Below are 24,236 nucleotides of genomic sequence, written 5' to 3' on the forward strand. Positions count from 1 at the left end.
CTCCTTTCAGTGGACCCCGGCAGCATCCCAAGCATTTAGTCAACTCAAGACCCTGTTCACCAGTGCGCCCATTCTTCGCCACCCCGACCCCTCCCTCCAGTTCGTGGTCGAGATTGACGCCTCAGACACGGGGGCAAGGTCTGTCCTCTCGCAGCGGGACCCCACGACCCAGAAACTTCACCCCTGTGCCTTTTTTTCCTGCCGTTTGTCCCCTGCCGAGAGGAACTCCGACGTCGGCAATCGAGAGCTACTGGTCATTGTATGGGCCTTGGAAGAGTGGAGACACTGGCTGGAGGGCACTGAACAGATTTATCATCTGGACAGACCACAAGAATCTCTCTTACCTCCGTTCCGCCAAACGCCTTAACCCTCGACAAGCTCGCTGGGCAGGTATAATTTCAGGCTCTCCTTCCGTCCTGGCTCCAAAAACCGCAAACCAGATGCCATGTCTCGACTTTACTCACCCCCCTCCAGTTCGTCCAAGCCTGCTCCGTCTGTGCCCGAGGGAAGTCTTCACACCTGCCCTCAGCTGGGCTCCTGTGTCCATTGCCTATCCATAGCCACCCTTGGTCCCATATCGCTCTGGACTTTGTTACCGGTCTACCTCCTTCTGAATGCAACTCTATCATTCTCACTATTGTCGATTGCTTTTCCAAATCAGTCCATTATGTACCCCTCCCCAAACTACCATCTACCTTCGATACTGCTAACCTCCTTGTCCAGCATGTCTTTAGACTCCACGGTATTCCCATCGATATTGTCTCTGACAGAGGTCCTCAGTTCTCATCCCTGGTAAGGAAAGAATTCTGTAAAGCGGTGGGCGCAGCAGCCAGCTTTTCATCAGGATATCATCCGCAGACCAACGGCCAGACGGAGTGGGCAAACCAATCCCTTGAATCTGCCCTCTGTTGTGTTGCCGCACGCGACCCCTCCTCCTGGAGCTCATTCCTCCCATGGATTGAATACGCCCACAACTCCCTCACCAGTTCCACTACCGCTATGTCCCCATTCATGGCTTGCTATGGTTACCAACCCCCATTACTCAACGAACAGGAGCAGGCATTGGCAGTCCAGATCATCTCCGGAGAATCCAGGCAGTGTGGAAAGACGTCCGAGCGGCATTGACCCGGTCCGCCGCACGCAATAAACAGCTCGCGGACCGTCAGCGCTCCCCGACGCCCGAATACAAGGTGGGCCAATCTGTCTGGCTTTCTTCTCACGACCTCCCGCTTCAGACAGAGGTCACTCCGCGTTTCATTGGTCCCTTCCCCATTACCAAGATCATCAATCCCACTTCGGTCCAATTGAAGCTTCCACAGTCTCTGAAAATTCATCCCACATTCCACGTCTCTTTGCTGAAGCCTGTCCACGCCGCTGCCTGCCAACACATCCAGGACCACCTCCATAATATTTCCTCAATAAATAGTTCATCATTTTACATCTGCCCCCGTCTCCTCTTGGGTCCAGCTACTTCCCACACGTGACATCAACGCCCTTTTTAAAGTCATGCCACTGCATTTCAATCAGCTTCAAGTCCTGACTTTGACGAGCCCACTCCAAAACCTTCATTTTTTTCTTTTTAAGTAATTTAGAAGTTGACTTGCTGGTGTGTTTTGGATCGTTCTCCCACTGTGGAACCCAAGTGCGCTTCAGCTTGAGGTCACAAACGGATGGCTGAACATTCTCCAAGATTTTCTGTTAAAGAGCAGAACACATGGTTCCATCAATCACAGCAAGTTGTCCAGGTCCTGAAGGAATAAGCAGCCCAAGACCATCACACTACCACCGCCATGTTTGACTGTTGGTATGATGTTCTTTTTCTGAAATGCTGTACTGAATTTACGCCAGATGTAATGAGACGCACACCTTCCAAAAAGCTCAACTTTCATCTCGTCAGTCTATATAACACCCTCCCAAAAGTCTTGGGAAACATTCAGGGGTTCCCCCCCCCCCCACCTCTTTACGAGCCTTTATGTTCTTTTGTGGTTTTTGCCTTGGAACTCTGCAATGCATGCCATTTTTGCCAAGTCTCTTCCTTATTGTCATGAACACTGACCTAACTGACGCAAGGGAGGCCTACAGTTCTTTAGAAGTTGTCCTGAGTTCCTTTGTGGCCCCCTGGATGATACATTGCTGTTCTCTTGGGGTAATCTTCGTAGGCCGGCCACTCCTGGGAAGGTTCACCACTGTTCCATGTTTTTTCCATGTGAGGATAATGGCTCTTCCTATGGTTCTCTTGGAATCGTAATGCTTTAGAAATGCCTTTGTAACCCTTATAAACATTAAAGTGCGGAAACTCTGCAAAAACATAAGAATTTGACAAGGGGGCCAATACTTTTTCACGGCACTGTATTTGTCATTTTTACATAAAACAAACAGGACAAATCCTGAGATCTGAAAAATATGAAGTAGATTTCTCATTTACCTCTCAATGGCAGCCAGGATGAACTCAACAAATAGGACAGTACTCTCTCGTGGCTTAATGGGGTGTGTGGTGGGAAGGCGCTTGCTGAGCTGGTTAAAGAGGGAAGACACCAGGTTCTCCAGCCTGGTCACAGAAATGCTAGCATTTAATTCCACAGCGTTCAGACCGGCGTCGCGCACTGCTTCAATCACGTTGTATATGTCGATAAGATGCACTGCAAGGGAAATGATGGCAAACAAAGAAGATTTCAAATATACTGTAGGTACTTTTATTTTACTTTGTTTATTTTTAAACTTACAGTTACATCTCTTCTGTATGAATCTAAGCTTGCAGGCTGTTCGATATGTAGAGAGACAAATTCCATCAAGGTTCTGGTCCGCTGTGACACAGAACAGAAATGTTAAGGAAACTCACTTGAGTCACTTTATAAAAAGGCCAAACAAGCTCAGTTCACTCACCAAGCTCCACCAGGATCTGCCTTCTGGCTGCTCCTCCAGTCAGTGGATCCCCCCTCCTCTCTGTTTGGCCCCCCTCCTCCATCACCATCCTGCATGAGACACATAAAAAAACATGACCAGGGAGACACTTAGCAGTCATCTTAACTTTTCCAAACTTTGCTGAAGCAGAATAGTCAGAAACACCTTGAACTGTAGGAGAGGTTCAAAATAACTCCTACGTCGATGCATAATTTAATTTATTTGATCTGCAAGTCTGTTTACTTTTAGTAGTCTACCATGGAAAATATCCCTATGAACATTTTATTGTGGTACTGATACTGATAGAGTCATACAAAACCACACACGGTGTTTGGCCATGGTTGTTATAAATTGTGATTGTGTGGTATATGGCAGGAGGTAAATCAACTAGCAACCAAATTAAGTTAGTGAATGTTGTCTTGATGTATTTCTTTTACATGTAACTACAGAAGCACAAACTGTTGGAAAAGAAAGATGGAGAACACACAACCCTGAGACGCTGATCAAATCTGACATTGCCATTTACAGGAAATCTGTATGGAAGGAAGGAAGAAAGATGGATCCACTCCTGAAATACACACGCAAATATTGGCATTCCTTGTATATATAGGGTGACATGCTAAGCCACACGCCCATCCACCCTCCACCCCCTGTACACATTCCACAGAGCATTTGAAAACATCCCAGGAGACCTCATGCTTCAGTCAGACAAAAGAAGGATTCCTCCTTTCAGTCACTCACAAACACACACACACGCACACACACAAACTGTACTTCTTAATCCCAGTTAGTCAAGTGCAAGTGTAATTTGTTCAGCAGTGCAAGGGAACCTCTTTAAGTGTGCAACTGTGGGGGAGTACTTGACTTTACTACTAAACACTTTACAACAAATAAATACATAGACATACCAGTATTAGTGGTGTAACTATTAATTCATTATATTGATGTATCGATTTATATTCCTAGGATCCAAGTAGATCAATTTGCCCTCGGCAAATTAAGATTCCGGACCTAAATATATCGATTTAAATCGTTTTAAAAAGTAATTGAATTCTAATTGATTGTATCGATACTGGCGGCACGGTGAACGACTGGTTAGAGCGTCAGCCTCACAGTTCTGAGGACACAGTTCAATCCCCGGCCCTACCTGTGTGGAGTTTGCATGTTCTCCCCGTCCCTGCGTGGGTTTTCTCCGGGCACTCCGGTTTCCTCCCACATTCCAAAAACATGCATTAATTGGAGACTCTAAATTGCCCGTAGGTGTGACTGTGAGTGCAAATGGTTGTTTGTTTGTATGTGCCCTGCGATTGGCTGGCAACCAGTTAAGGGTGTACCCCGCCTCCTGCCCAATGACAGCTGGGATAGGCTCCAGCACGCCCGCGACCCTAGTGAGGAGAAGCGGCTCAGAAAATGGATGGATGGATGGATGTATCGATACTAGGAAATAACGCACTGGATTTAAGCACGGCAGGCATCATGCGGAGGTGTGTAAGCGTTGTATTTCTAAGAAAAACACTAATTCTTTTTACTTTGCTTGATTTATCAGTTAGCACTGTCAAGGCTACTTTCTTCTTTGTCTCTTCTTCGCTTCCTTTTTTATGCCCCATATCTCGGGTACGTTTGAAAATTCAATCTGATGCACTCACTGCGCTCTGAGAGTGCAGTGTTCAGAGATGCAGAGCGTGCTCCATTTTCTATGAATTTACGAATGAGCGTGTTTACCATTGGCAGGGATACCTCAGTGCATCCGCCATATTGAATATGTCAGTTTTGCCTGTAAACATCTCATCCTGCCTGACGCTCCTGCCACACTATCTCCTCAGTCAAGCCGCAGGAGTGCGCTCCGGCACTCGCGGAGTGTGGCGCTCTAAACAGCACACTCCAACAACGCTCTGAGTTTGGTAACGTTCCAGAGTGTATAGAGCGCGCTCGGAGTAAATTTCCGAACATACCCCTAGTCACTCCTGTGGCAAATCACCATGCACTTTGAAGCCTTTCAAACTGGTGAGTTTAGCTTAATTTGCTCGACGCTAACAACGATGCCAGAGTATCCCGAGAGGAGAACCGGTGACAATGTTAACTGCAGGATGCTGTTCCAAGCTCAGGTTTGTGCTACAAAGAGCAGGTTTGTTCACTTATTTAGCTTTATGTATTATTAACAATATCCGTAAAAGATTTTCCTCTGGAAAACCTCACAGTGCTTCATTTCTAGCCATTTCTATTTAACTGTTTAGAACAGGGATTCTCAAACTTTTGATGTATGTTCACATACTTTTAATACAGCTCGCAAGTAGGCTTTACACGATCAGGATTTTTGGGGCCGATCACCGATCAGCAAGTTTAAAAAAACGATAACCGATCACCGATCCGATTACAAGATGGAGCAATGTGTCTATTTAAATCCATCCATCCATTTTCTACCGCTTATCCGAGGTCGGGTCGCGGGGGCAGTAGCTTTAGCAGGGACGCCCAGACTTCCCTCTCCCAAGCCACTTGATCCAGCTCTTCCAGGGGGATCACGAGGCGTTCACAGGTCAGCCGAGAGACATAGTCTCTCCAGCGTGTCCTGGGTCGTCCCCGGGGTCTCCTCCCGGTGGGACGTGCCTCGAACAGCTCACCAGGGAGGCGTCCGTGAGGCATCCGAACCAGATGCCCCAGTGACCTCACCTCATGGCTCCTCTCAATGTGGAGGAGCAGTGGCTCTACTCTGAGCTCCTCCCGGATGACAGAGCTTCTCACCCTATCTCTAAGGGATCTATCTGTGGAGGAAACTCATTTCGGCCGCTTGTATCCGGGATCTTGTTCTTCCGGTCACGGCCCACAGCTCGTGACCACAGGTGAGGGTAGGAACGTAGATTGACCGGTAAATTGAGAGCTTAGTTCCCTCTGTACCACAACGTACCGATACAAAGTCCGCATCACTGCAGACGCTGTACCGATCCGCCTGTCGATCTCTCGTTCCATTCTTCCCTCACTCGTGAACAAGACCCCAAGATACTTGAACTCCTCCACTTGGGGCAGGATCTCATCCCCGACCTGGAGAGGGCAGGCCACCCTTTTCCGACTGAGGACCATGATCTCAGATTTGGAGGTGCTGATTCTCATCCCAGCCGCTCGACACTCGGCTACGAACCGCTCCAGTGAGAGTTAGAGATCACGGCTTGAAGCCAATATATCTAGTCGGAACCTCTCGACCTCGCACACCAGCTCGGAGTTGACATTCCACGTCCATAGAGCCAGCTTCTGTAGCCGGGGATCGGATCGCCAAGGTCCCTGCCTTCGGCACACACTGCACCCGACCCCTATGGCCCCTCCTGATTAGAATACATGACCTGACTAGGGAATCCTTTTGAAGATACTCACTATACAGATACTCAGTATACAGTACAGAAGGAAATACAGTAAATGAACAAGTCATTTAAATAGACATTGCTCCATCTTGTGATCGGATCGTTTTTTTCCAACTTGCTGATCGGTGATCTGCCCCAAAAATCCTGATCGTGTAAAGCCTAACAATAAGTTGCTGTTTCCCCCTTTGCTTTATTGCAAAGCAATACAATCAATCAATCAATCAACTTTTATGAAGCAGACTCATAGTCCATTAGAAAACACATATGGTGTAGTACACAATAAGACACATTCAAGGAAAGTACATCAGGAAAATCTTTATATTTAATGGCCAAAGTTAGTTTTTACCCGATTGCCTTACAAGAAACAACAAGAATGTAAGAAATTTAACCTGCACTGGTCCAGTACTTATTACTTAATCGTACTAGAGGAATTTTTTTCATTTCCAGCCACTGAATTGTTTCAGATCGTATCGTTCTAAATGAACCAATATCGTCCTTGAATCAAATCGGCAACAACAAATCATGATACAAATCAAATCATTGGTAAGACGAATCGTTACACCCCTAATCGGTATATAATAGCTTAAACATGAGCATGAACAGAAACACTGTAAGGGTGCCCATATTAAAAGAAGTCTTTACAATTTTAAAAATCTATTACGAAAGCAATCGATGAGATATGTTAATCAGATATGTTCTATGTACTCAGTAGTTATCAAAGTTTTTAATCACACTGCATTTGTGTATTTCAGGTACCCTGTTGATGAAATAAGTTCAGAAAAATAAAACCCTACAAAACAGCTACTCCTCAAGAAAAAGCATAATGTGTAACATGGTTTATTAAAACAAAATCGGATATGCAGATTCAGCAAAACTACAGGTTTAAGTATGAAACTCCTAATTTTTTAATAATTTATTTCCACACATTGTCTATTAATTTGCTTTTGTAATAATTTGGTTGTTTGGTTGTAAAGAGACTTTATGGACATCCTGTATAATCTCGAAATTAAGTTCCTACTTTTTCAGGCGTCTTCATAACAATACCTTTGGAGAAATGCCTATGCTTGAAATATTAGACAGTAAATACTAGATTGTACACAATGCAGGCAAAAGGACTGCAGCAGGTGATGTATGTTTTGATGGATTGAAAGTTATATAAAATTCACCTTGCATTCACTGCACCAGCTGTTAGGTACCATCTCTCACTAAGAGATGACGACGCGCTTTAACTCGTCTCTCTTCTCACTCCTATGGTAAGTCAACTATGTGTTATCATCCACAAAGCCGTAGCTGCAGTTACAAGTACGCTGCACAATGATGTCTGTGACACCGACGTGTAGGATCTTCGCGGCGCAAGGTCTGCTTCCCATTTTAAATTTGGAAGATTAAAACTATCTTAGATATAATTGTCCTTCCTGCTATTACTCCCAACTAGGTCAGGACAGGAATAGTGTAGTTGCTACTTTCTCAATCACAGGGAACATTGGTCACAGATACACAGCATACGACACCTTAGACATACTATATTGAAGTAGTGGGACACTTGCAGGAAGTAAAAATGGAAGGAAATATCTTGCTCCACCCTTTGCAGCTTCCATATTCACACTCATGTGGGATGACTTTTGGCAAAGATTTTGGAGTGTGACTGTGGGAATTTTGTCCACTCAGAAGAAGAATATTTCTGCAGTCTGCGTTCACTGATGTTGGACCTTGGCGAGGGCCTCAACAGCTGTTGTAGTTCATCCTAAAGGTGTTCTTCCACACCAAACTCATCCAAGTATACCATGATGGACTTGGGCCGCAGTCACCCTGGATCATATACAAAGGGTCTTCCCCAAACTGTCCCTACGTACATGTTTGGAAACATGGAATTGCCCAAAACGTCTTTGTATACTCCTAACTAAAGGGTTTATTTCAATCTCTACTTCATGAGCAGATCAAGTTGTACACTCTGATAGGGCTGGTCAATTAATCCATTTTGTTTTATTTGTCAGGACGTTTTTTTAATAGATTAATTTTAGGGGCCAGCATAGTTCAATGTACATCCCTGCTGACATGTACTGCTTACAATAACAACGGCTGCAAAAAGAGAGGAGGTCGTTTAAAAACGCAAAATCAGTGTTCCCAACTTAGTGAATTTTTACACCTCATGCAAATATAAAAAAAGAACAACTTTAATTAATGATTTGCCACTAAAAACAGTCAACAAAAGCAGAATCATTTTCACATTGTTTTCCATTCGATAAGAAAGGACACCCGGTGGAAGGCAATCGCAGAGTCAATCGCACGGAGCCAAAAAGCATGGTGCCCATTTTTACATCGCAAAAGCAGGGTTTTTTTTTTGGACACGATGGAAACCTTTTGCCTGACCTATATGCTCCCAAGCCACAAATATTTTTGTTCACCTTGTCCACTTTACTGTAACTATACAAGAAAGGACACCATCAGCGACAAACGACCTCCGTCGTTTGTGAACAGGAGATTTTTAATAGCACCTCAGTAGAGCAAAAACACACATACAGGGTTGTTCCATAACTTTTGCTAACAAACCAGGCATCACTTCAACATACTTCCTTGACACCGGTTACTACTTTCTTATTAGTTAGAGCTTTGGTGCCATTTTGTGGCATTATGGAAAGAGCCCAAAAATATGCAGACTCCCTGAACAGGTGTGTTTTCCAACAATTACCTGAGGGTATGTTTTTGATATGTGAATTTGTGAATAGCCAACTGTGAATAAGTGTGAGTTCATTGTATCTTTAGAGATAACATATTTATTCATATTATTATGATGAAAGTTAATGTTGGTCAAAAGAAAAATTGAAATTCCATATCAAGAGAAATGAAGCAACTCAAAGGAGGGAAAAAAAGAAAATCTTGCTGTGATTTACATAGGGCATTGTGGCATTTAAAATTGGAAATCTGATTTGTGTGAAAATAAAATCTGAGATTTTATTTTAAGGCCTCCTAAATACTATACTCAATCAAGCATCCAGCAGTTACTCCACTACATAAAATGTATTCCTGGTTTATAAGCAGTGAACACAAGCTGTAGGTATGTTTAGAGCAGTGACGGAGGCCCATGTGTCCTGAGAGGAACCTTTAAAAGGCAATCGGACAGATGCCTATAGAGAGTAGAGAACAAATGGAAAGGAACCTTTTGGCATTTACAGATGACTGCATGTGTTCTGTTTTTCTGAATTTGTGTGGCCCTGGCTGCAAACCTGTTTTGCACCATGGTGTTTTATTATGGTTGACATTTGCTGAGCAGTGTATAAACAAACACACTCAGGTGAACTGATATTTGGTTCATCTTAATCTAAACCACATTTCCCACAAGTATGTATAATTGAATTCAGCATGTTATGCAATTTTTGTGTTTCCAGTCTTAAAGTGATATTAACGTGTGTAAAAAATAACATCCGTGGTGGTGCAGCACAGCAGTCGTGATAGAGTAGGGCGAGACATAGTGCTGTCTGTCGATTGGCCAACAGAGAATGGAATGAAACAAAAAATGTACCATTTTTAAAAATGCTGTAGTGTGGCTTACGAGAGAGGGGTTTCAAAGCAGTGTATTGTTACAGCAGGACAAGTATAGTGACACACTATTTATGTGACTGATGCTATCACAATGATATCCTGCTGTGAAAAAAGTGACAAGATAAACTAAAATGTACCAATTGGTGGAAATGTGTCTTGTGTGGAGTTTATGTGTGTGCGTGTGTGTGGTCATACCTTTCTGTGTCAGGGGGTCACACTAGGCAAGTGGAGTCTAATAGAGCGAGACAGACAGAAGAGAAAGTCAATTTACAAAGTATTTTTACCCACTTGACAATAACGTGCGCGCACACACACACACACACACGCGCATATCTAGATGCTATTATTTACTCCCTGCCTACCATATTCCTGGATTTGATTCTGATCATGATACAAAGTCGTGTATAGCAGTTAGAGAACCTGCCAAGTGGCAAACAGTGGCAAATTTAAAAACAACTAATGGGTGAGTATGCATAGCTGAGAGACAACCTACTGTGTACAAGGTTTGTGACCTTATTTTTAACTGCACCACAATTTGTCCTGATGCTGAACTTGCAAAAAGATCTCATAGCAGCCGTCAGCAAACCTCCAGCAATAAAGAAGCTAACCATTTTTCCAAAATACAGTCACATTCTGGCATTACTTATGTTATTTAGAGTAAGTCTACACTGGTTCTATATTAATGTGTGTGTACATTGAGGCAGCAAAAATAAATTTGACAGCTGCAACATTGTCTTTTTGAGTGAATGGAAACCTCAAAAACGTAGGCTGGGAAGTACATCAAGCCTCCCCATTACTGTAATGTGGAATAACTACAATAGACAGATAACTCAAGTAAATCAACTATATGCATGGGTATGGAATGGGCAACTGTAATAATGAAAAGCATCTATTTTAAAGTCTCTTAACACATATGGAGACCCAAACAATTAAAAAAACAAGGTTACAATAATTTCAGGTTCAGCTGTAACTTGTGGCTATTAAAATGATATTAATAGCATGTCCTGTTCGACACTTGATCTAAATTAGCACATAGACAGCTGCAATTATCCCTCTCTTTTACATAGAGCGCAATCTCTTGTCAAATGCCCCGTAAGCCATTAAAACAATCCTTAAATTTTTTTTTCAATTATTAGAAAAAAACAAATGGATAGCCGTCCTTCAAGCAGTCAAAATATTGCAATTCTTCACAAGAGTTCAATTGTGTGAGCATGAAAGGATAAAATCTGCATGTTAGAATGTTTCTCTCTCTTTTTTTGTTATTTTGGGTGATATATTCTAAAAATAATAATAAAAATGTGCTCAATAATGAATTTTAAAAAGAAGAATGCAAAAGAAGAAATTATACAGGAAATTAACAGAATCCCATTGGAAAGATGGTTCACTTCTCCACTGGGATTAAGTGACAGGATAAATGCCACGTCAATTGTATATATTCTCGTCTTTGCCTGTAGACATTCCGAAAGACCATTTTATTAAATTGAATAGATGTATATCAAGGTTCATACTGTATGGGAAGGTGAATGACAAAAAAATACGCTATGCCACATTACAACAAGATGAAGAAAAAGGGGGATGCTCACTTCCAAATTTGAAACAATATTTTCATGATGCACAACTGCGTCACCTGATCTGTTGGTGCAATGTTGGATATGGGGCTTGATGGAAAGACATTGAAGTTTCAACACAAACCGAACCATTTCAAACAAGCATTGGGGAAACAGAGACTACAGTATACATAAAAGAAGAACAATGTTCATGTTTGGGAAGAAAATGACATTACAGCCATATCCACAAATATTAAAAAGCTAGAAATGAAAAGCGGCAGCATGGTGAGCGACTGGTTAGAGCGTCTGCCTCACAGTTCTGAGGACCGGGGTTCAATCCCCGGCCCCGCCTGTGTGGAGTTTGCATGTTCTCCCCGTGCCTGCGTGGGTTTTCTCCAGGCACTCCGGTTTCCTCCCACATCCCAAAAACATGCATGAATTGGAGACTCTAAATTGCCCGTAGGTGTGAATGTGAGTGCAAATGGTTGTTTGTTTGTATGTGCTCTGCGATTGGCTGGCAACCAGTTCAGGGTGTACCCCGCCTCCTGCCCAATGATAGCCGGGATAGGCTCCAGCACGCCCGCGACCCTAGTGAGGAGAAGCGGCTCAGAAAATGGATGGACGGATGGATAGAAATGAAAAGCTTCCAGGAGTTAAAAAATGCACATAACTTAAATAACAATACCTTGTCAATATTCTTCTGCTGGCCGGGAAAAAGGCAATACCAAAAAACTGGCTGAAGACTGAAGCTCCAACATTCCAACAATGGCTGTCAATTGTGGATGATATACTTCGTCTTACATATAGACAGAACTTGAAAGTGAATCTCTTCTTGAAAGAGAATCTCTTCTTTAAACACTCAGGAAAATGGCTGACATTCAAGAAAAGTTTTTTTAAGAAACCCTAAGCACACACAGGGTCTGTTCTTTCTTCTTGGCTTGGTATTTTATATTTGCTTATATTCTTTTCATACTCCTTTCAATGAGATTGTGTTGTTATCTATACAAAATTCTGAAATAAATAAAAATTGTTAAACAAAATAAATAAATAATTTGTGAGGAACCTCTCTGATGCAGAATGTATTGCTTTTTTTTCTTTTTTACACTGTGTGTCAGGTAAAAGGCATCCTAATCCATTTCCTTTAGCACTTGTACTCATTAGTCGTGAGTGAGCTGAAGCCTATCCCAGCTAACTTTGGGCAAGAAGCAGGGTACACCCAGCGCTGGTACAGAGGAGGCCCTGAGCCGATATTAGAATGCAGAACCTGTCAACTGTGAGGCAGACGTGCTGCTGTCAGTTAACATTTTTCGTATGTTTTATCATAGTGAAAATTTGACCCTGGAACATTATGTCTAATGGAGAAAAGGATTATGAAATGTGACTAAATCAGCATTTCCGGAACAACTTGTGTTGATATATTCAGTATGGGTACAGACTACAGTATGTAACTATGTCCAAAGCAGATCTGTTATTTATTTGCTCAGTGTCTTCCATAATTGTAGGTGAGGGTAAGAGTTGTATCAGGGCAGACCACCCAACCGGTGCACCTGCGCAACCACAACAAAGAGAACTTACCATCTTTTATCATAACATAACACTTGCGGAGGCCTAACAGTCCTGCATATCATATCAGTCTCTCTTTTGCACACGTAAATACACACACACATACACACCTGTTTGCAGTGGTGCTCGGGCCTCAAACAGCCACACAGGCTACTTAATTGGCAGCCAAAAAATAATTCTCCACAATGGTTGAAGATGAATCCCACAGATGATATGTTGGAACTGGAAGACTCAGAAAACATTCTAAACAAGACGCTGATATAGAAAGAGGCGTCAGGCAGGCGAAGGAGTACTAAAGATGGGTAAGAGGGTGTTTACCACCCTTTGGACACCACACAGACACACACAAGCATAGCATACCACATGACCACATAGCCATTCACAGCTGCTCTGTATGCTCATGTCTACCCTGACAGGTCTCTAGCAGTGTGTGCGTGCGTACGTGTTATGCATGATGTGCGCATGCAGTAAGAATAACTTCAGACACAGACGTTACAGAAATACCCATGAGAGCTACAGTATTTCTTTTCTAGATGCCCCTCTACGACTACACTCTGAAGAGATGAGGTTTGTTGACTTAAGCCACAAATCCTTCTAGATACCTCAAGGTTTCGGCAAGCTTAGAAAACAGGATGTCCATTTACACTTAGACATGCTTTCATTCGATATTTTAGGTTGTGTTCACATTTGTTATGTTGGGTTCAGATACCACGAACTCTGGTACGATTGATCTGACGTTTAAGCATGTATAAACGGCCGCTACCACCCGCACTTTGGAACATACAAAACAAGCGGATAGTGGTGTCGGTTTGCTTGCAAGTAAATTCTGGTGTGGTTCCGTTCATTTCAGCATTGATTACGGCTGCCATAAAGACAGTCATGACCGAGAGGTGCAACAATTAGAAATGAGCAAAGAAAGTCCCGTAATTTCTCGTGTATGTGCATTTTTCCCCCAAATTTTTTTTAAAAGTCAATAGTGCACATTATACATAGGTATAGGGGAAAATGAAAAAGCGTTCACATTCTATAAAATGTATGTCACCATCTAGAGTTTATGAAAAAGCTGTACACTTTCATTCCAATGTCACCGCTACCAAGAGGTTATGAGAAAGGTGTAGCCTACACTTTCATTCCAATATGGCAGGCGTACGTATGACTGCATATACTGTATGTACAGTTGTGCTCATGAGTTTAGATACGCTTGCAGAATTTGTGAAATTTTATTTTTATTTTTTTTAAATATGACTGAACAATAACCATCATTCATTTCTTTATGGTTATGTTTTGTTTAATGATAATGCTTTTCTGAATGCTTGACCGTTTAATTTGAATCCCATTAAAATAAAATTAAATGTGTTTCGCCTACCCCTTCATGTTTTCTTTAAAGAATTGTATCCATCTTACAAATTATACCTGGGTAATCAAACATATGAGCACAACTGTGTGTTTTCTCATTTACTAAATAAAAGTAAGGCTGTGAATTTCAAAATAGGAGCAAGTACAACCCCAATTCCAATGAAGTTGGGACATTGTGTTAAGCATAAACAAAAACAGAATACAATGATTTGCAAATCATGTTCAACCTATATTTAATTGAATACACTACAAAAACTATATTTAATGTTCAAACTGATAAATTTTATTGTTTTTAGCAAATAATCATTAACTTAGAATTTTATGGCTGCAACACGTTCCAAAAAAGCTGGGACAGGGTCATGTTTACCACTGTGTTACATCACCTTTTCTTTTAACATTCAATAAACGTTTGGGAACTGAGGACACTAATTGTTGAAGCTTTGTAGGTGGAATACTTTCCCATTCTTGCTTGATGTACAGCTGCAGCTGTTCAACAGTCCGGGGTCTCTGTTTTCGTATTTTACGCTTCATAATGCGCCACAGGCGGCACGGTGGGGCGACTGGTTAGAGTGTCAGCCTCACAGTTCTGAGGACCCGGGTTCAATACCCGGTCCCGCCAGTGTGGAGTTTGCATGTTCTCCCCGTGCCTGCGTGGGTTTTCTCTGGGCACTCCGGTTTCCTCCCACATCCCAAAAACATGCACGTTAATTGAAAACTCTAAATTGCCCGTAGGTGTGAATGTGAGTGCGAATGGTTGTTTGTTTGTATGTGCCGTGCGATTGACTGGCAACCAGTTCAGGGTGTACCCCGCCTCCTGCCCGATGATAGCTGGGATAGGCTCCAGTGAGGAGAAGCGGCTCAGAAAATGGATGGATGAATTTGAAATATCGACTCGTCGGAACACAGAACACTTTTCCACTGTGCATCAGTCCATCTTAGATGAGCTCGGGCCCAGATAAGCCGGCGACATTTCTGGGTGTTGTTGATAAATGGCTTTTGCTTTGCATAGTAGAGTTTCAAGTTGCACTTACGGATGTAGCGCTCCTTGCAATTGTACGTTGAGGAACATTGTCCTTTAACTGTTCGACTATTTTCTCAAGCACTTATTCACAAAGAGGTGACCCTCGCCCCATCTTTGCTTGTGAATGACTGACCAATTCAGGGAAGCTCCTTTTTACCCAATCATGGCACCCACCTGTTCCCAATTAGCCTGTTCACCTGTGGGATGTTCCAAAAAGGTGTTTGATGAGCATTCCTCAACTCTCTGTCTTTTTTGCCACCTGTCCCAACTTTTTTGGAACGTGTTGCAGCCATAAAATTCTAAGTTAATGATTATTTGCTAAAAACAATAAAGTTTATCAGTTTGAACATTACAAATATTGTCTTAGTTGTGTATTCAATTAAAAATAGGTTGCACATGATTTTCAAATCATTGTATTCTGTTTTTATTTATGTTTAACACAACGTCCCAACTTCATTGGAATTGGGGTTGTAAATAAAAAAGGTATATTGAATGCAATGTCATGGCACGTACCTCATCTCAAGTCCGCTGTCGACACCAGCGATATGTGCGCTGCAGATTATAAACATGCAGACAATATGGCATGGGTAGGTAAATCTCGGGAATTTCATTGGGCCGTAACTCAGCAAACTAATGCTTCTTCTCAGAATCAGAATCAGAATCATCTTTATTTGCCAAGTATGTCCAAAAAACACACAAGGAATTTGTCTCCGGTAGTTGGAGCTGCTCTAGTACGACAACAGACAGTCAATTGACAGAGAACACTTTTGAGACATAAAGACATTGACAAAAAAAACAGTCTCGAGTCCTCGTGGTGCACTTGTACGTCCGAGTTAGTACTGTGCAACCCTAAAAACAAAATACCGAGAGGACACAAAGCCAGCTATGTCCCAAAACTGACACAACAATCGCCCGTTGAACTAAGCAGTCCTAGCTTGAATGGCACGGTGTGAGAGACCACCTATGCCTCTTTAAATATTGCTTGTGAAGAGAAAATCTTCAAAGTTAATTGTTGTATTGTTGTGGTCTATTTAAATAATTACCATAATTTCTCATGTATATGCGCACCCATGTATAATACGCACCCCCAATTTTGACTTCAAAATTCTGGAAAACCCTTACACCTATGTATAATGCATTTTTACAATGCATGATTTTGGTTCTACCCATATGATCAAAATATGAAGTATTATCTGTATTTTGTTATTTTTTTCAAATAATTATTCTGAAGTTAAGCACTTTATTTGAACACTTAATACTTTCTTTTTATTTACTTGCTCTTATTTTGAAATTAACATGTCTACTTTTATTTAGTAAATGAGAAAACGCACAATTGTGCTCATATGTTTGATTACGGTGTCACTGATGGTATAGTGGTACCCTCGCCTGACTCAGTGACAGTGGTGTGAATGTGAGTGTGAATGGTTGTCCGTGTCTATATGTGCCCTGCAACTGACTGGCGACCGGTTCAGGGTGTAGTCCGCCTTGCGCCCAAAGTCTGCTGGGATAGGCTCCAGCGCCCCGCGACCCTGAACAGGATAAGTGGTGTTGAGAATGAATGGATGGATGTTTGATTACCCAGGCAGAATTTGTAAGACGTGTACAATTCTTTAAAGAAAACATGAAGGACCAAGCGAAACATAGCAGTACGTTGAATGAAGTCCCGGCCCCGCCTGCAAACTGGCTACTCTTTGGTCATTTGCCGAAGATTCAGAAGTGTGTGACAGAATGCTTCAACAGTTCTGTTTCCGTTCCCGGCCGACTCGTTCGCCTCACGGCGGCGGGTGACGGCTAAGCTAAAAGAACAAATCATTTCATAAACTGATTCGGTTCAGTTTGTTCACTAAAAAGATTAGTTCTTCTGAACGAAACAATTTCCGATGTCAAAGATCAGATCGGTTGTTTTCTTAAAAGAAAGGAGGAGGTGGCTGGGAGACATAATGTATTCAGTATTCACAGCCTCAGTCTCAATTGATTCTTACTCACAACACTGTCCACTCAAATCTGTTATTTAGACACCCACAAGCCAGGTACGCACCCTGGGTGGAGCAACCCTAAAGTCTTGGTGTTCCCTGTCAAATCTGGCCATGAGCGCATTCTGCTTGCATTCTCCCGTGGACTTAAGCACTTCCGCACTCCAGATGCTATAGTAAGTCTAGCATCCTGTGAAGGTGCCTTTGATTTTGCCAGCACCTTCTCTTCATGGCTACTCACAGCGGTGCCATTTGCACCTGCCTTTTATAACCGGTATTTAAGGATGGAAATTCCGCCATTGAAATTTGTCTCAGGTTTGGTAAACCACATTACGTGTGCTAAATCAATTATATATACTCCTCCCAGATCGTGCAAAATGAACTGTGTGGCAATTTAGCACATTTGGCACATGTAAACGTGGGTGCGCCCCGGTTTGTAGATCAGCTTCAACATCTGCTCGGGTGGGCAATCACGTTTGCGCCTGTTATTGCACGCACACAAATAGGTTGTCTTGAGTAAATCAGGCCCTCTCCAAAGGGTTACTCCTGAACTTTGACCCCTGTGCTCCCATCAAGACAGACTCAGCGTGGCGTGTGGTGCATCACCAGGCAGGTAAAAACAGCAACATATCTTATGTTACACTTTTAAGGTAGCTAGCATTCCATATTTTATTTCTAGGATTGGTTGTGAAATTTTTTAGCTCTAATATGGTACAGAATTTGAGTTTATTTTATATGTCATGTCCTCGACTAGTAGTTTATGCGTTATCCATTATCCATTTCACAAAGACGTGTGAATGTCACCAAAATGTGGTAGAGGCTTTTGGCATAGTTTCTTATTACATGACTAGACTAGTTTTGTACAAACAGTATACCACAAGTGTTTTTGAAAGCCACTTGTGTATGAGCAAGATGGAAAATGTAACCACATTAGGTACTTCATAGGCCCTGAGACTAACATCTACACTCCAACGCACACCTCCACTCAAACTGGTAATTTGGAGTAAATCTGATACATCCCATTGTTCAAATAACACTGCTTTGCCAAAGCTAAACTACAGGAAGTCCTCGATTTATAAACGAGTTCCGTTCCTACGCTGGCGACGTAACACGAATTTCCGCGTAAGTCGGATTTCACCGTTAAAGTCGAAATTTACGGCGAAATACTTTTGTTACAGGTATTGTCCCATGTGATTGCGACAGCAAGCTCAGTGTGTGTGGGCGTGTGGGTCGATGTGTGTGTGAGACGGGACTGCGCAGGCGTCGTCCGGCGGGACTGTGAAGGAGGAAGGAGTGCTGCTGGTGCGAGTGTGTTCAGTAGCAAGTGTAGTGACGGCGACCGGGGAAGAGTAGCAATTAGCGGAGGACCCGTTGACGGGTTGACACTTCGTATAAAGAAACTGAAATACATTAAAATAAAAAAATACGATGCTGTACTTACCATTACTGCTGAGAGTGTGACAAAAGAAGGGCGAAAAAGGCAAAGATACTCCCGCCGCACAAACACAGACAAGCACTATGCACTAGCTAAGCAGAAACACTAAGGTGCTGGGACAAAATGGCGGACGAAGCACGAGCGTCGTAAAGTCGAAACGTCGTAGGTCGAGTGCGTCGTAACTCGAGGACTTCCTGTACAGTTCTCTAAAGGCCTAGTCAGATCATGGAGTATATATCAGGAAGTGAACATAATCCTCATGAGACAAACCATTTAAAAAACTAATTTAATTTAGCATTTTAGCCACCAGCATGTTTCTTTTCCTTTTCTTTTTTTGAGGGAACAGGATGGAGGAGCACACAATGTATACATGTTTCATATTATAAATCCAATGCATTCAAATGTGTGCTTAAATACACATGTACTGCAGTAAGCAGAAAGCCTCTTTGGCAAGGGTGCTGGAGCTCATTACAATTCATAATGGAAGTAAATGACTTCACTCTTAAACCAATCAGGAAGCAATTTTCTCATTAACATAAAAATCAATGAAGGTGCCCCTGCTCCTAATCCAATCGAATGATAATTTTTTTACAGAATGCTTGCCTTTTTCTGGCCCACAGAAAAATAGACATAAACATTGGCACTGTTGCCACAGCACATACTGATGTCAACACACATGGATTTAGCAAACACATGAAGTGGAAATCAACTGAAAAGTGTTACTTAACTTTTCTTACAATATAAAACAATCATGCAAGATTCTTTGCTAGTCTGTAAGCAATCATATCTGGGAGAAAGGTTCACACATCTGTCATGGCAACAAAAGAAAAACCATATAATTTACACACAAGGACTGCACAATGTTAACAATAGCTGAGCCTGTTCATAACTGTTCTGGTTCATATTTCACTTTGTCACATGTTAACCTGAAACAACTTGGCTTTGCCAAAGGAAGCAAACTCTAGGGTTAACAATGTGTGCCTTTGACCGGATTACTTGAAGATCCACTTACATTCACGACAAGACCAAAGACCAGTGGTACAGAGGAATAGTGGAACATCTACAATGGAAGTTCCTAACTTTGTACAACTTAAAAATGTCAGAACTTAAATTTTCTGGTAAAATATGCCTGCCGCATATTGCATGACGTCACTTCAGACCTACACTTACCTCATGAGAACTCAAGTACACAAACATCTGAAGAATAATTTTGTGCTTTGATTTTTAGTGACACAAAAAAAAGCGGTGCCTCAACAACTGGTATTAAAAGAACATGACAGAAGAAAAATAGGCACCGGAAGTTAGGTGAAGGGAGCACACTTACTGTACATTCAAAGTAGTAAAACACTAAATGCACCAATACGCTTTGTCACTTTTCATCAGAGTAACTTTTTTTTTTCATTACAGTGGTTCACTTCGTTTTTTAAATTAATTGATTGCGAAGAATTTGTTCAATTATATTAAACTTATTAATGATTAATTGTTTTACAGCAGTTTAGGCAAGTCTAGTCTAGTCTGCTAAAGAAGAATATGATACCCACAGATGTCCACTATAGTACAAATTAGGGCTGTGCAATATTTGGGGGGAAGAAAATTACACTGTAATTTTTTTAACCCTGCAATATCAGACATCCAAACACCAAAGGCATGAAAAAAGTGACCCAAAAAAAAAAAAAAAAAAAAAAAAAAACATTGTAAGGGGGGTGTTCTGGGGGTATCCCACGGGCCCCCACAGAGATTTTTTTTTATTTTAACATAAATGAAGCAATCTGGAAGACTCTGAAGAGTACAATAACATAAAAGCAACACATTTTCTACACGCAGAAAAACATTTATTTACACCGCTCAAGTACATGTTGATGTACAAATTTAAGATTAAAATGAAATTTGCCCCATTTCTTTGCTTTTTTGTTTTGGCCTCCAACTTGAGCCAAGCCCATCTCCACCTGCACCTGATGCCTGCTTCAAGCTGTGCCACATGAATAGCATCCTCCTCTTTAAACATTCTCATTCTGGAAAATAATTGACTAAAATCATTGTCTGTTTCACTTCCTTCCATCCTTTTTCTGAGCCGCTTATCCTCACAAGGGTCGCAGGAGTGCTGGAGCCTAGCTTCAGAGGATTTGCTGAATCGACATTGAATTGAGGAGGGAAGTATTGCAATGCATTGATGAATCGATAGCTTTACCCATCCCTTTCACGTCTTACTACTAACAGCGGTAAAAAAAAAAAAAAAATAGACGTGGAAAAACTAAGAATGCACAAAACAAATTATTTGATTTCAAATCAAAAGTCTACTAGTTTCCTGGAATGGAACAGATTTTTCTACCTTAAATTTTCCATTCTACACTAAAATAAAACATCAACTAGTGATGTCTCTCTAGAAATGGTACAAGGGAGATACAAAGGACGATCAAGTGAATAGAGAAAGCAAATCGCAGATTGAGAAGCCACAAAGAGACGTTCTTTATAAGACGGAAGGAAGGAACAAGCGAAAAGATCAGATGTTGAGTGTGATAAGACTATAAGGGAACACCAAAAAAGAGGAACTGAATGACTGCTTTCTGCCCTGAAGAAAAAAAACAAGAACATAACAAAAGAGAAATGCTGAGTTGATTATACTGCACCGATCTTGCTTGTCTCACTACATAATACTCCATCCGCAACAAGTGCCATTGGATCTTGGACTTTTTATTTTTATTTTTTTATTTTTTTTTAAACCCAACTCTACAAGACATCAAACATTTATAGAAGTAAATGGATGATGAGCTCTGTGGTCTGCAAGATAGCATTAAAAATGCTCTTTGATGAAAAATGGAGGAATACTTGCCTTTTGGTTTAATTTAACCTGGTAGAAAACTGATAAACTGAAGGCTAGATAGGAATGACTGCTCATCTAATCATAGATTTCGCTCTCACCTTCATTATCTCCCCACCCACAATGGAGACAATGACGCAATTCAGCAGCAGATCAACAACTGTACTGATGAAAAAATTCCATGCATACAGTACTGTATGGGCATCTGATAACATGGGAATCAAAATCAACTATGAAGGAATTTTATTTTACACAACTTGAAACACAACTTGTTTGGGGAAACATTTTCCCCTTGTGTCTCAACTCATTTTGCCTAGATAAAAAAAAACTAAAAATATAATTTACAAGTTACTGTAATTACACAATATAAAACTCCCAGAATAACAGAAAGTCTTCAGGTGACAATTGGGATTAACGTGAGTTTCCCTACTCGTGTTTCTCTTTTTCACTTCCTCTATAGCAGAGTTGTGATCCTCTGGACTGTGAGCAGAGAGCATTTGATCTTAGCAACTCTAAAACCAAATAAAACCTCAGAGGCCCCATTTAAGTATGGCCTTTATAAAAAAAAATAAAAATCAAATACTCCTTAGGGCTCAACTATTTAAGAGCCCTAAAATGTTTGTTTGCCCATGGCAAACTTGAGCTAGCCCTGTTCGGTCAAGTGCACTCAAATGTTTGCTATATGTCACGGTTCGGTTTTATCACGGTCCTCTAATTATTGCGGTATTGTCAGAAAGCTCACGGTATAGCAGGAAGGTTGACGGTACAAGTGGGGCGATAATAATAATCAATAATCATGCTATTTTCACAATAACAAAACTGTCCATTGAGAAATTGTCTGTTCACTAATTTAGCAGAATTACTGTCATATTTTTTTAAAGGGGGGCATGGTGAACGACTGGTTAGCACATCTGCCTCACAGTTCTGAGGACCAGGGTTCAAATCCGGCCTCATTTGTATGGAGTTGGCATTTTTGTACCCGTGCCTGCGTGGGTTTTCTCCAGGTACTCTGGTTTCCTCCCACATCCCAAAAACATGCATGGTAGGTTAATTGAAGACTCTAAAATGTCCGTAGGTGTGAATGTGAGTGCGAATGGTTGTTTGTTTATATGTGCCCTGCGACTGGCTGGCGACCAGTTCAGGGTGTATCCCGCCTTTCGCTCAAAGTAAGCTAGGATAGGCTCTAGCACGCCCATGACCTTAGTGAGGATAAGTGGTGTGGGAAATGAATTGAATGAATGAAATTGCTGCTATTCTAACTAACATTAAAGATTGCTGCCTACTAACAGTGATTTATTTGATTGAGTCCAAAAATTCAAGTCAAAATCAGAAAGGCAGGAACACTCTTAAAGGCAATGCAGGTTTAGAAACAACCAAGTAACAATGAACAAAATTATTATGGGACTCCTAGATAGTTTCTTTTCATCTGCTTACTGATATTTTAAAATGATTTATTTTTCTGAGCAGCCTCTGTGATATGTTTTTATTTGAAATGTAGACATTACATTTGAAGAGAGGTATGGTTTTAGCAGTAATATGGACTGGACCTATTTTATTATTTAACTTTGGGGAGTAGGCGGTACGGTGGACGACTGGTTAGCACATCTGCCTCACAGTTCTGAGGACCGGGGTTCAAATCCCATTTTTGTTTGTTGGTGTCCCGAGAGATTTTTCAATTGTAAAATATGTTCCTTGGCTCCATAAAGGTTGGAAATCACAGCTCTAGTCAGATCGTGTATTCTAATCAGTCAGGTCAAACCAACATTACATGAGAGAAATAATGGGTGCTAACTTACTGTAATTAAATTACTTCACTCACACCGAAACTTTAGAGGATGATTCGACAGAACGGCGGCATGTCTACGTCCAACCGTTCGTGGTACCACTCGCTTGCTAGGCTACATAACGTTTTGTTTCCTGCTTGCGAGCTGTATCGTATTCAAAGTCGGGGAACATACCTCAAGCAAGCGTTAAACGAACGTCCTCTCCTGTCCTGAGCACCGGTGACCACCAACAAACGTTTTCCCCCATTTTCTCCTTATTATACAAAGTCGGCGTGCTCCACTCATCACCACGGTAACGAGTGTATCCGGTCGCATTTGAGTTGACAAGATAAAGCCCGATGATCGTAAAAAACGGGATCCGATGGTATCGGAATACAAGATTTTATTGCAGTAGTCTGACATAGTGCAATCGTGAAAGAGCAAATTTGTCTTGTAGTCTGATCCGGGCATTACGTGTTGTCTGTCTCAGATGTGTTGTCTGTCCCACAGCGCCAACGTTTTTTTTCTTCTTTTAAATAACTTTATTGGAGGTCAGATATATACAGTACTATGTCAAAAGACACGCGGCTAAAAAGGCTAAAAATAAACTAACTTTTGGATTCAAATATAACCTACACAATGGGGACGCGGAGTAAATGTCTTTTGCGGAGCCGATCAATGACGTCATTGGTCGGATCGGCGAATTATGACATTAAAGCCGATCAGCATAAAATGCTAAATATCGGCCAATACCGATCAGCCCGATAAAATCGGTGTAAAGTCTAGTTAAAATATGCTTAAACAATTCGGCGGATGAGAGGGGGCAGCAGCATGCGAAACACAGAGATCCCTGAAGATGAACTCTGCACTGGTGCATTGGCATTTTATCGCAACAAATAGCTCCAGAGGCTATCAATCGTTTAGTAGAAACCCCCCAAAAGCTCAAACCAGCACCTTTTATCATTTCTG

The 24,236-nt window shown here is 41.6% G+C and overlaps 1 protein-coding gene across 16 annotated transcripts in view; it reads right to left on the minus strand.

The window, feature by feature from the left end:
* Positions 1-24,236, minus strand: part of dtnba (dystrobrevin, beta a) — a 49,386-nt gene that overhangs the window by 23,615 nt on the left and 1,535 nt on the right. For 14 of the 16 annotated variants that reach the window (XR_009785558.1, XR_009785557.1, XM_061754980.1 and 11 more), the window contains exons 2-5: positions 9,987-10,023; positions 2,884-2,972; positions 2,724-2,804; positions 2,426-2,639 (exon numbers count right to left, since the gene is read on the minus strand). Coding sequence is in view for 14 of the 16 variants with exons in the window: in XM_061754980.1 (XP_061610964.1) it covers positions 2,426-2,639; positions 2,724-2,804; positions 2,884-2,971 (383 nt within the window). In the remaining 2 variants the exon portion in view is untranslated. Of the gene's footprint in view, positions 1-2,425; positions 2,640-2,723; positions 2,805-2,883; positions 2,973-9,986; positions 10,024-13,011; positions 13,325-24,236 lie in introns of those variants that run through there. The other 2 variants (XM_061754977.1, XM_061754978.1) reach the window with 2 other exon arrangements.

Source organism: Phyllopteryx taeniolatus, chromosome 18 (assembly GCF_024500385.1).
Source record: "Phyllopteryx taeniolatus isolate TA_2022b chromosome 18, UOR_Ptae_1.2, whole genome shotgun sequence".
NCBI classification, from domain to species: Eukaryota; Metazoa; Chordata; class Actinopteri; order Syngnathiformes; family Syngnathidae; genus Phyllopteryx; species Phyllopteryx taeniolatus.